The sequence below is a fragment of the Natator depressus genome, chromosome 3 (assembly GCF_965152275.1).
Source record: "Natator depressus isolate rNatDep1 chromosome 3, rNatDep2.hap1, whole genome shotgun sequence".
Classification (NCBI taxonomy): domain Eukaryota; kingdom Metazoa; phylum Chordata; order Testudines; family Cheloniidae; genus Natator; species Natator depressus.
This window is the reverse complement of record NC_134236.1, coordinates 65,931,535-65,944,366: the sequence shown is the minus strand read 5'-3', so window position 1 is coordinate 65,944,366 and position 12,832 is coordinate 65,931,535. Positions and strand designations below refer to the sequence as shown.

Sequence of the window (12,832 nt, the reverse complement as noted above, 5' to 3'; positions counted from 1 at the left end):
ATCCGGTCCCATCCCAGAGCAGCGTGGGGAGGTGGTGGGCTGGTCCTGTCCGAGGGGAGGAGAGGGTCAGGCAGTAGGCCAGCAGGGGTGTTTCACCACATGGTACAACTGGCCAGCTGGCCCAACTTGGCCTTGTGATTGGAACAGGGCCAGGTTCACTTCATGTTCAGGTTTGGCCTATTGCTGGCTTTTAGAAATTAAACCGAGACTAAACTGAATACATAAATTCATAAAGCCAGCTGTGTTGTTTTCCTACTTCCTACCAGGAAAAGGTCATCTACTCGGGGGGGGCCTTAAAGGGACAACAGCTCCCTTGTCACCAGGCTGCTATATAAGCCCCGTCTCTGTCAAGCTGGACAATGAGGACATTGGCCGTATATACTTAAGATACAACGATCTTCTTTCTAAAAACTGAATCTATAAAATGTGAGCCATAGAGCTAATTTCACCTGAATGACTGTTTGGCTTTTGCCCACATAGAACCTGGTGGAGTCCCCTGATGGTGAAAAGTTGTGTAGGAGAGGCTGCATCCATAAAAAGAGGCTGCAAGCTTTCCTCCACTCGAGGGGCCATTACATGCCAATAAAGTCCAAAATGCTGGAGAGGAAGGGGCATCCAGGGAAATGTTGATTCTGTGTATCCCTGTAGCAACCTGTGCTGCTGGCATTTTTATTTTATCTCAGGATTGAATTTTCTTCTATACTAGGGAAAAATCTTAGTCTTCTCTAGTTCTAAAAGAACCACCTTGAAATGGAACTTCAAAACTGTGAAAATGAGACTGATAACTGTCTATAACTATGGGAGCAGTTGCTGTATAAGACAAGTAATTCAGACCTTTAGTTTAAACACACTCTCATTGACTTCAGTGGTGCAGAATTTTACCTCCTTTGTGTACATCATGGATGATGTTTTTAATGATTTTTCTTTTAAAAGTCAAGAGTTAACTTATTTCAAATTTATCATCATCATTAAACCTATTGTTGCAGACAGACATTTTTGGTGACTCTTTAGTGGAAGTTCTTCCAATTCACTGTGCACATTCAATTCAGTATCTTAAGAGCTATTTCTGAGCTCTGATTTCATCAGAAGGAAATTATGCAATCTTCCAATCACTTTCACTTTGCTATAAAGATAATGGCAGCTCATTATTCTACCTTTGCAGTCTAAATCAACAACCAGTAATACGTGAACAAAATATATCAACTTAATTCACCTTTGACAGGAGATTTTTGGTAGCAGGGCCTCTTCGGCCCCTATTTGCACTTTGGACATCCTCGTGACCTGTACTGAGACTATACAGAGCTGTGTGAGTGAACTGCCCTCAGTTCCTTCTCAACCCCTTGACAGCCTGAGACACAGAATCTAGCATGTATGCTCCAGCTTTGCTCTATCTTAGTCCTGAGTTCTTACTCCTAGTTCTAATTTAAGTTTAGTTTATTTAGTTCTCTTATTTATTTTATAATAATGCCTCTTTAGTTAACTTTCGGTTTTCCATTTAATATCCCCTCCTACTCCCTTTCTGCATGGGTTTTCTCAGGGTTATCATCAGTCTGGAGTGCCAGAATACCTGGCATTCAAGGGCTGCTACAGGGATGGATATTCCCAGTGTCACGGCAACACCCACATTGCAGCAATGTGCAAGGTCCTGCTAATTTTTTAAAAAACAATCTTGAAAAAAACAGGCGATTAAACTTAGGCTTTTCATGGTGGAGTGCACTCTCCAACCAGCCATGGTCCAGGCTCAGATACATCCCTCTAGACATTGGCCTCTGTGTGAGCACAGTGCCCCATCAACCATCGTACTCCACTTGCCTAGGTTTTCATGGGATAAGAAAATGGAGGGTACCAGTAAAGTTCGTAAGAACAGAAGTTTCTGGGTCACCTCAGAGAGAGTTTACTTCAAAAAAGCCTCAATCACCATCAAGAATGATCACTTTTGAGACCCTGTGTCACAGGAAGGGTACTCCTGAGGTTCCAGGCTTCTCTGGTATTAGAGCTTGTTGGAGACCTTGAGCTCCTCAAAGACCCACAGCACCAAGCAGACCTCGGTACCGAAGTCATCTGCTGTACCATGATCATTTCAGCAGAGACTCTAAACGCTCTGCCTCTAGAAAGTTTGTAGTATAGACAGACTTTTCAATACCACCTCTGGTACCTAAACAGGTGATCCAGATTGCAACATCAGAACTTCTGCGGTAAATATATTTTGGTAACTGGTACTACTATGTAGACAACTACTCCTGAAATAATCAACTTCCTTGGTATCAGCACAGATTTAGCTGGTAACGTAGGAGTTTAGATTGTCCAAAGACTTGGTATCTGATGAGTCAGAGTCTCCTATATTGATAGGTACTGAATGGCTGTTAGTACCAAGATCTGCAGGGTCTCTGAGACTTTACCTTTGTCTGGTAGGCTCATTCTCCAGAACCATCAGCACAAGGCAAATAACCATCCTCACCTCCAATGTCTGCTCCTCCTCTGGACTGTGTTGAGGACTCCTATTCAGATTCTCAGATCTTTGTGCAGGGATCCCCTACATATTACTATGGCTCATCTCCCCTCACACCTTAACTGAGAAGGAAACCCCAAGGGAAAGAATGTCATGCCTCTCACTGGTAGAAGCAGCATTGGATGCCTCCCTCTCTACCTCATGATCCACCCAATGACCATATTGGAACCCATGGGCAGCCTATTGTCAGCAATTTTCAAGAGCTCATAGCTGTTCCCATAGGGATCATAATGGAAGGTAGTTTACTTCTCCATTTCTCCCTCATCAGCCCCTACCACACGAGGAGTCTTTTGAAGAGCAAGAGCCTGGAGCAAACAAAAAGGTGACTCCACAAACTAATATATCCTCATCTTTTCCAGATGAGGCGATGATACCGCCTCTGCCTCCGTATACCAAGGATTTTAAACCGTTTCAGCAGCTGATAAAATGGATTGCTGACTCACTTCAGATTCCAGTGGAAGAGGTTCAAGAGTCACAATATCATTCTTAGCTATCGTCCACACAACAGTCTCTGCGTAGGAAAGATAGAAGTATGGCAAGAGACCACCATGGCTTAACCAGAAGATTTTCAATGATCTGAGACTCAAAAAAGAGTCCAACAAAAAGTGAAAACTAGGTCAAATTACCAAGGATGAATATAAACAAGTATGTAGGGAGAAAAATAGAAAGGCCAAGGCACAAAATGAGATTAAACTAGCTAGAGTCAGAAAGGGTAAGAAGATAATATTCTACAAATACATTAGAAGCAAGAGGAAGACGAAGGAGAGGGTAGGTCTGTTAGTCAGTGGGGAAAAACAATAACAGAAAATGTGGAAATGACAGAAGTGCTAAATGACTTTTTGTTTCAGTTTTCACCAAAAAGGTAAGTAGCGATTGGACGTCTAACATTGTGAATGCCCTTGCAAATGAGATAGGATCAGAGGCTAAAATAGGGAAAGAAAAAGTTAAAAATGACTTAGACAAATTAGATGTGTTCAATTCACCAAGCCCTGATGAAATACATCGTAGAATATTCAAGGAGCTGACTGAGGAGATCTCTGAGCCATTAGCAATTATCTTTGAAAAGTCATGGAAGATGAGAGAGATTCCAGCGGATTGGAAAAGAGCGAATATAGTACCAATCCATAAAAAGTGAAATAAGGACAACCTGGGGAATTACAGACCAGTCATCTTAACTTCAGTACCTGGAAAGATAATGGAGCAAATAATTAAACAATCAGTTTGCAAACACCCAGAAGATAAGGTGATAAGTAACAATCAGCATGGATTTGTCAAGAATAAATAATGTGATACCAACCTAATATCTTTCTTTGACAAAGGGTAACAAGCCTTGTGGATGTGGGGGGAAGCAGTAGATGTGGTATAATTTGCCTTTAGTAAGGCTTTTGAATTTGATACTGTCTTGCATGACCTTCTCATAAAAAAACTAGGGAAATGCAACCTAGATGGAACTACTATAAGGTGGGTGCATAACTGGTTGGAAAACCATTCCCAGAGAGTAATTACCAGTGGTTCAGAATTAAGCTGGAAGGGCATATTGAGTGGGGTCCCACAGAGATTATTCTGGGTCCAATTCCGTTCAATATCTTCATCAATGATTTAGATAATGGCATAGAGAGTACACTTACAAAGTTTGTGGACGATACCAAGCTGGGAGGGGTTGCAAGTGCTTTGGAAGATAGGATTAAAACACAAAATGATCTGGACAAACTGGATAAATGGTCTGAAGTAAATGAAATTCAATAAGGACAAATGCAAAGTATTCCACTTAGGAAGAAACAATCTGTTGTACACATGCAAAATGGGAAATGACTGCCTAGGAAGAAGTATTGCAGAAAGGGATCTGGGGGTCATAGTGGATCACAAGCCACATTTGAGAGAACAGTGTAACACTGTTGCAAAAAAGCAAATGTCATTCTGGGATGGATTAACAATAGTGTTGTAAGCAAGACATGAAAAGTAATTCTTCTGCTCTACTCCACGCTGATTAGGCCTCAACTGGAGTATTGTGTCCATTTTGGTGCACCACATTTCAGGAAAAATGTGGACAAATTGGAGAAAGTTCAGAGGAGAGCAACAAAAATGATTTAAAGGTCTAGAAAACATGACCTCTGCGCGAAGATTGGAAAAAAATGGGTTTGTTTAGTCTGGAGAAGAGAAGACTGAGAGGGGACATAACAGTTTTCAAGTATATAAAAGGTTGTTACAAGGAGGAGGGTGAAAAAATATTCTCGTTAACCTCTAAGGATAGGGCAAGAGCACTGGCCTTAATTGCAGCAAGGGCAGTTTAGGCTGGATTTTAGGAAAAATTTCCTAATTGTCAGGATGGTTAAGCACTGAAATAAATTGCTTAGTGAGTTTGTGGGGTCTCCATCATTGCAGATTTTTAAGAGAAGGTTAGACAAATACCTGTCAGGGGTGGTCTAGATAATACTTAGTCCTGCCTGAGTGCAGAGGACTGGACTAGATGACCTCTTGAGGTCCCTTCCAGTCCCACGATTCTCTGATGGATTAGCATTATCAGAAATTGAGATTTTACTTGATTCTGCCAAAATTGTGTAGCAAGCTAATGCACCACATACATGTAAATGAACCAACAAAAAGTGTGGTTCTCCAAGCAAAAATTTGAGTTTTTATTTTTTACACCATGAGCTGTAATCTAATCCCATTGTGCCTCTCTGGAACAGGAGAAAAAAATGAGAAAGCACATAGACCTTCCTAGCTGAGGATTCCGTTACTGTCATTTACAACAGTGCTTCTCAAGCTATCTGATATGGGGAACCGGTAATTTTTTTTTTCCAGTGTGCACGCAGACTGGCAGCCGATGGCTCGCAGACTGGCACCGGTCTGCGGACCACCACTTTGGGTAGCACTGATTTACAATAAGGCTCCTTTACACCAGTTTGCCAAGATTAAGGAGCCTTAATTGATTAAGAATGGGAACAATTAACTAACAATGGGAACATTAGCAGCCTGCCTGCTTAGTTGTTACATTTCTTCTCTGCCTCAGGGACAGAGCCTGCTTCACACAGCCCTATGCCTCCAAGCCCAGGATGCAGCAACAGGGAATGAGAGGGACAGAGTGAGTCTCTCACTCATTTGCAGGCGCCCAGCCTCACCCCCTTAATATCTCTTCATGAATGCATGCACGCCCAGCCTCCTTCCTCCCCCCTGTGGTAATCTGCTCTCTGATGCTGGCTGCTCCTGGCAGATGCACCCAGGCTGCTGGGGAAGTGGCGTGTGTTCCCCACAGATTTCTTGGCTCCCCTGTTTTTCTGTGGGGGCACCAAAAAATCTGCGGGGATTTCCCCCAGGAGTAATTATTGATAAGAGAAGAAGATGTAAGGTACTGTAGTTGCACCCTCTTGTTTATTGTCACACAAATGTTAGATTATGTTGTCTGAAATTCCCCTTACACTATAGTACATGCAATACAGAATTGATATATAAAACTGTATGTGAGAAATGACATGTAATGATGCATGTATGTGTCAGGAACGATCTTGAGAGTCTTGCTTATTCTGTGGGAGGGGCAGGCAACTGTCATGAGAGATCAAGGAGATAATGTAGCATGAGAGCCAATCTGGATCGGGACCATTCTCTGCTGGATGATCCATGAAACAGCACTGATAACTGTGGAAAAAATTAGAGTTGGGAAAAGTTTAGAATGAAGAGTTGGTCAGAGTGCTAGGGAAGTGAAGCAGGGGTTCAACCACAAAAAATTAGCTCTAACCGTACTATATGCATCATAAATATAGGAAATGGCACACATGTCTTACCGAGAGAAGTGATTTTTCTGATCCGTTAAGCCTTTTTATGTAATGTTTAAATGGATCTCTATCTCTTTATTTCTTATGCATCTATATGGTTACTTAACAATCTAAGAGAGAAACGGAATGAAAAGTTCCATGATGTGAAATTCCCATATTCATGAAAACCTGTGCCAAAGAAAAGGAGGGTGTGTAGATTAAGCATGTGTAAAACCAGCCATACTGTACTCAGTTGTCCACATACTGTGGGTGGGTTTTATGTCTCTCTGTACTTGTGTCCAAAAGAAATTAACACTTTCCATATATTGTTACAGTTCTTGTGGTAAGTGTGCTACCTCTGAGATAAAGCATTTTTTAAGAAGGCACTTTGCAACATGTGGTGTGAACTTTTCTATTTTTTAATGTTTTAAATGAAAGTATGCTTTCCAGTAAGAAGGCAAATCTTTCCTGTATTAATAGCAATTACAGTAATACTTTTGAATCTGCATATCTTTTCTTTTTCTTTTTTTAAACTGTGGCTAGTTTAATTTGGGCAAGAGGAGAAGGGATGAATGCAAGGGATAAGTCGTCTTCAAATGCATTGTGCCAACACAGATATTCCATCAACAGAAGCATTTTTGATGCTGTGAAGTTCCACAGATTCCCACCTTTGGACTCTTCTGTTGAAAATGTATCATTTTTGAACCAATAAAAACAAATGGAAACTAAGGGCCAGAGAAGCTTTGGAACCTCAACTCCCATTGATTTCAGTAAGTCTGCTACAACATTTACAGATTTCTGTGGGTGTTGAGGGCACTCAGCACCTCTAGCTTCAAGCCATAAGAGGGGCTGTGTACTTCTGTGCATGCAGAGAAACCCTGGATGAAATCCTGGCTCCATTGATGTCAATGGCAAAATTCCCATTGACTTTATAGGGGCCTAGATTTCTGCTATTATTATATAAAGGAGGTACACAGATTGCATCCCCACTTATTGAACAGATCTAGATCTCACAAGCGGTTAGCATTGCTATATTTTTTCTTGTTGTTCTTAGGTATAGTTTGAGTTAAGTATAACAAGGTGTATAATAGTATTATTTTTCATGTAGTTAATATAAAAAGAATCATCAATGATCACTTTATCTTTTATACAAATGACTTTAATGGACTTAAATTTGTTTGGCATAAACAGAAATGCACAGGAGCAAAAGATGCCATATTCATGTAGTCAAGATAGAAATACATTATATTTTGTTATTTGGGGGAACAACATCAGCACATGTATCTGTTAGGCAGCCTGTGATGGGGTATACAAATTCCACAAGGGAGAAGAAGGGGTTAAGGAACAGCTCTGGGCACAGATGGCCCTGATCTGCTGCACCTGCAAAGTCTGCACAAGCTGGAGGCGGAGCTTAAAAAGGGAAGTGGAACAGCTCAGAGGGAGGCAGTAAACCTGTGCTCTGAGTGCTTGGGAAGGAATACCTCAGGAGCTCCTGCTGTCTGAGGCTTGGAGATACTGACCTGACCTGCAAAGGTGGGACTGGTGACTTTTGAAGGTCAGAGACAGTCATTTTGTGTTCAGTTGTTTATTTTTCCCTGTGGAAACAGGAGACACAGGTAGGAAGTGATCCAGGGAGGCAGCTATGTAGTACCTCAAGGTGCAGGTCTTAGCTTTCTACCATTGGATCCTGGATCAGAGTCTTGTGGAGAGGGTGGGCCCTACAAACCCCTAAGGAGCGACAATGACAGAATTCCATCCCTTGGCACGTAAGCTAATTGGGTAAGATCCTGAAGGTGCAAGGGTCCAGACTCTAAGATCTCAATGCAAGGGGGAAAGCCCTGAAGCCATTGCTGACTTGTGAAGATTTTTCACATCATTGGACTCTTCATGTATACCCCAAAAGGGCAAAAGGGGTGGCCTTGAATACGTGACCCTGCTGAAGGGCTGAGTTGCTAAAAAGGACAGACCTTCACATGGTGGATCATAGTGAGAAAGCGGACATCACAGGAGGAAGACAACCTGCCACACCCCGGCCTGACCTCTAAGTAACACTGCCAGTGCCTTTCACACATCCATAAAACAGTACGTAAGAACAGCAATACTGAGTCAGAACAATAGTCCATCTAGACCAATATCCTGTCTCTGATAGTGGCCAATGCCAGATGCTTCAGGGGGAATGAACAGTACAGGGCAATTTTGAGTGATCCATTCCCTGTCATCCTGTATGATCTTCTGGCAGTTGGAGGTTTTGGGACACATGAAGCATCTGGTTGCCTCCCTGACCATCTTGGCTAATAGCCGTTCATGGCTCTACCCTCCATGAACTTATCTAATTCTTTTTTAAACCCATTTGTACTTTTGGCCTTCACAACATCCCATGACAACGAGTTTCACAGGCTGTCTGCATTGTGTGAAGAAGTGTTTCCTTTTGTTTGTTTTAAATGCTGTCTCTTAATTTCATTGGGAGCCCCCTAGTTCCTGTGTTTATATGAAGATGTAAATAACATTTCCCTATTCTCTTTCTCTACATGATTCATGATTTTATAGACATCTATTATATCCCCCCTTGGTCATCTCTTTTCTAAGATGGATAGTGCCAATCATTTTAATCTTTCCTCGTATGTAAGCTGTTCCGTACCCCAGTCATGTTTATTGCCCTTCTCTGCACTTTTTCCAATTCTAATATATCTTTTTTGAGAGGAGATGATCAGAATTGCATGCAGTATTCAAGGTTTGGGCGTACCAGGATTTTACGTAATGGCATTATGATATTTTCTGTCTTATTATCTATCCCTTTCATAACGTTTGTTAACGTTCGATTAGCTTTTTTGGCTGCTACTGCACCTTGAATGGATATTTTTAGGGAACTGTCGATGATGACTCCAATATCTTTCTTGAGTAGTAACAGCAAATTTAGACCCCAGCATTTTGTATGTATTGATGAGATTATTTTTCGCAAAGTGCATTACTTTGCACGTATCAACATTGAATTTCATCTGCCATTTTGTCACCCATTCACCCAGTGAATACTGTATGTTAAATTTGTCTAGTGGAAACAAAGTGTTTTTAGAAATTACTCCTGGTGGTCACATCATTATGTCGCCTGGAATCATGTGCTGTTGCACAAAAAAGCAATTCAAACCTTTTTCTGTTCTGACCATCAATTTGCCTGTGCAGACATAAATAAAATAATTATTGTAATCCAGAAGAGTGGATGCCTTGTGTGTCTGTCCTACAGGTGAAACAGCAGATCTATTGCCCCATATGAATCCAGTCACAATTGAGGGAAAAAGAAAACATGGGTTTTGCAAAAATGTATACTTGTTAGAAAGACTTACACAGGTGGTCATGAAGTACATTAGCAGTATTTTACATAGTTTTCAGGTTCTTGAGACAAATCATACAAACAAAAAGTAGGGAAAGAAGGCATACTGTAATGTATTATCACTCCTAGTATATAATTTCCATTGTGTACTGTTTGAGCAGAAATTCTTGGCAGACTAGAAAAGCACCTGTCTGCTCTTACTAAGTAAGATACTTAATGATATTCCGTGTTACTTAACAATTTGTTGCTATTGCAAAATTTTAACTTACTTACAATCAAAATAATAGAGATGCTTCAGTGCAAACTGTACTGAAAGCCTGCTACGTAAAGAACATTATGGTCAAACTAACAGGAATCTTCATTTGATAGTCCACATGCTCATCCAGTCTACACAGAATATATTAAATAATTTCATTTAATTTAAACTACTTTTCTGGATGCCCGTAAGAAATCCAGTGACCCTTTAAAATACTTTTTCATTTATTTTTAGTATAACTAAGTATTCAGTAGGATAAAAATAATGGATTTGATCCAAAGTCCATTGACGTCACTATGGGTATTTTTCCATTGACTTCAGTGGGCTTTGGGTCAGGTCCTATGTACATAAATTGATAGAGAAGCAGGTGTGTTGTATTGCAGCCACTGCATTGTTTATGTGAATTTTCAGCAATTATTTTCATTAGAGATCTTGAAAGATTTCTAAATATTAGAAAACATAATTGTTTACACTAGTAGACAAAATGAAAATATTCTCAAATCTTCATGTTAAATAAGAGCGTGTGGAGGAATTTGGGTTGTTCACTGCTCTACCTTTTGAGGTAACTGACAGCTGCTCAGTTATTTCTTAGAGGAGTTACTAGGAATAATATTTCAGTATTGGAAGACCATGACTTACTGATGCTGAGGTGGAGATGTTGTAATATTGTCATGTCATGATCTCTTGAACTTTTAAAAGTTTGGCACAAAGTTTGCATTGAGTTGAGTTAAAGCCTGGATAATAGAGTGATGGTGCTTTCAAAATACCTATTATAGATAGATAGCATTGTGGTTTTTGTTGGTTTTTGGGGGAGGTTTCCCTTCAGTTAATCGGATATTTTGATAGTGAAAAATACATGCTCTTTTTCCATTGTAGAATTATCCTGACGGTAATGTCATACACTTCTTACACAGGGCATGGCTTTTACTTTGGAAGAGAGACAACAGTTGAATATTCATGGACTATTGCCTCCTTGCTTTCTCAGTCAAGATGTCCAGGTTTTAAGGATTCTTGTGAATTTTGAAAGACAAACATCTGACCTAGACAGGTAAAGTACTGCTAAAGAACCTTATCATTTTTCCCAAGTTGTTGTTCCGTTCTTTCACTTCTCTGTCACCTGTTTCAGGGGAAATGTTGCAGATGTTGATGAATAACCATGTTCTAATATTATATTTATTCTGTTTTGTAACTGAAGACTTTAAAAAGCTTCTGATGCTTAAAGATGGATGAAAAACATTACATTAACAAGCAGCATACATTGTTACTAGAGCAGTTTTTATAAAAACAACTGGTTACTAATATTCACTGCCTTTTTTCTCAACTGAAATAGTAATATTTAATTTTTTTACATCAAAATTATTTTCGCAATAACAAGCCAGGGAAGAAGTAGCAGGAACAAATGAACCTATCTGAATTAAAGTTCAGTTTTGAGGACAATGTTCCTAATGATAAAATATAACTAATGAGAAATATAGAAAATATTTAATAAAATTGAATTGTTTTTAAAATGATTGTGTTATCAGTGACTCTTTAATTTTCACCATATTACCCATTTATATTTTATATACATAAAATCTGAGCTCACTATCAGTAGTAGTTTGGTAAATTATTTTGAGATCTTTAGATAAGGGGTGTTATGGATGTGCAAAGTATTAATATTTTAATCATTTAAATCTTGTTTGATCACATTTTAACTTAGTCACAATCTGTTTTTATGTTAAAATAAAATTTATTTTCTAAGAGCCCAGTCCTGCAATATATTGTGCATGGAGGGAACCCTCTGCATGCACACAATAACCTGCCCACGAGAAAGATGTTGCAAGGTTGGGGTCTAGTTTGTACTACTGTACTTTCAGGTTTCTAATTAAAATGTAAAAAAGAAGACATTGGCTCATCAGGGTTTCGAAAGTCACCATATACTATATGTGGCATTTTTAGAGGAAGAAAAAACACCCCCCCCCCCAAGATGGACATTTATTGCACTGTTCCAAGCACCTGATGCATATCTATTCTCCTGACTAAATGGTCTAAGGAAGGACTGTTATCCAGAACAATGGTTAAGATTAAGATTCTGTCACAGGTATTTTTACTAGAAGTCAGGTACAGGTTGTGGGCAATAAAGAATAATTAATGGAAGCCCACAACCTGTTCCTGATTTTTAATAAAAATACTCTGTGGGAGGGTCACTAACAATCAGAGCATTGCCGGAGGCTGACTTCTGGTAGCTGCCTCAGCGCTACTGCTGCTCTAGTCCCAGTGGGGCTGACCCAACCCTGGATGCTGCTCTGCAGGCCCACCTGCCGACCGCCAGCCAACTGCTCCGGTGGGCCCGGGGGCTGGCTGCTGCTCCAGCCCTGCACCAGCCCCAGTGGGGCTGACCTAACCGTGACTGCTATTCAGCTCTGGGGCTGCTGCTCTGGCGGCCCTGGGGCTGACAGCTGCTCCAGCCCTGCCCCAGAAGAAGTCATGGAGTCCTGGAAAGTCACGGAATCCATGACCTATGTGACAGAATCGTATCTTTAACTATGGTAAATGGAATCCAAAATGGATTTTCACCTTAAAAAAACCTAAACAGTATCAAATATCATAAAGTCGTGAGACAAATTAAAAAGAAAATGTTCCCTTTAAGGGACAAATCCATCCCTTGTTGGCTCCTATGGGTATGTCTACACTGCAAATTAAACAACGGTGGCTGGCCCATTTCAGCTGATTTAGGCTTGTGGGTCTTGGGCCTGCTGCCCTGCAGACTGAGCCCCACAAGCCTGAGTCAGCTGACATGGATTAGCTGCAGAATTTAATTGCAGTCTGTAGACATACCCTATGAGGCTAAATAGGTGTGGTTCTCCTGCGGAAGGATTGGGCAGGGCCAACCTTAGGAGATGGGTGATAAGGGCAGTTTCCCTGATCACGAATCTCTGAAGATGCCAACTCAACTCGCTCCTGCTCCCAGGTGATCTTTTGCTCAGCTGTTCAGGAGGGATGCTGAAAATGTT

General features: G+C 40.6%; 1 protein-coding gene across 1 annotated transcript in view; it reads left to right on the top strand.

The window, feature by feature from the left end:
• The window catches only part of ME1 (malic enzyme 1), a 340,941-nt gene that overhangs the window by 46,281 nt on the left and 281,828 nt on the right, over positions 1-12,832 (top strand). Inside the window, exon 2 of the mRNA XM_074948045.1 lies at positions 10,754-10,887. Coding sequence (XP_074804146.1) covers positions 10,754-10,887 — 134 coding nt within the window. The remainder of the gene's footprint in view (positions 1-10,753; positions 10,888-12,832) is intronic.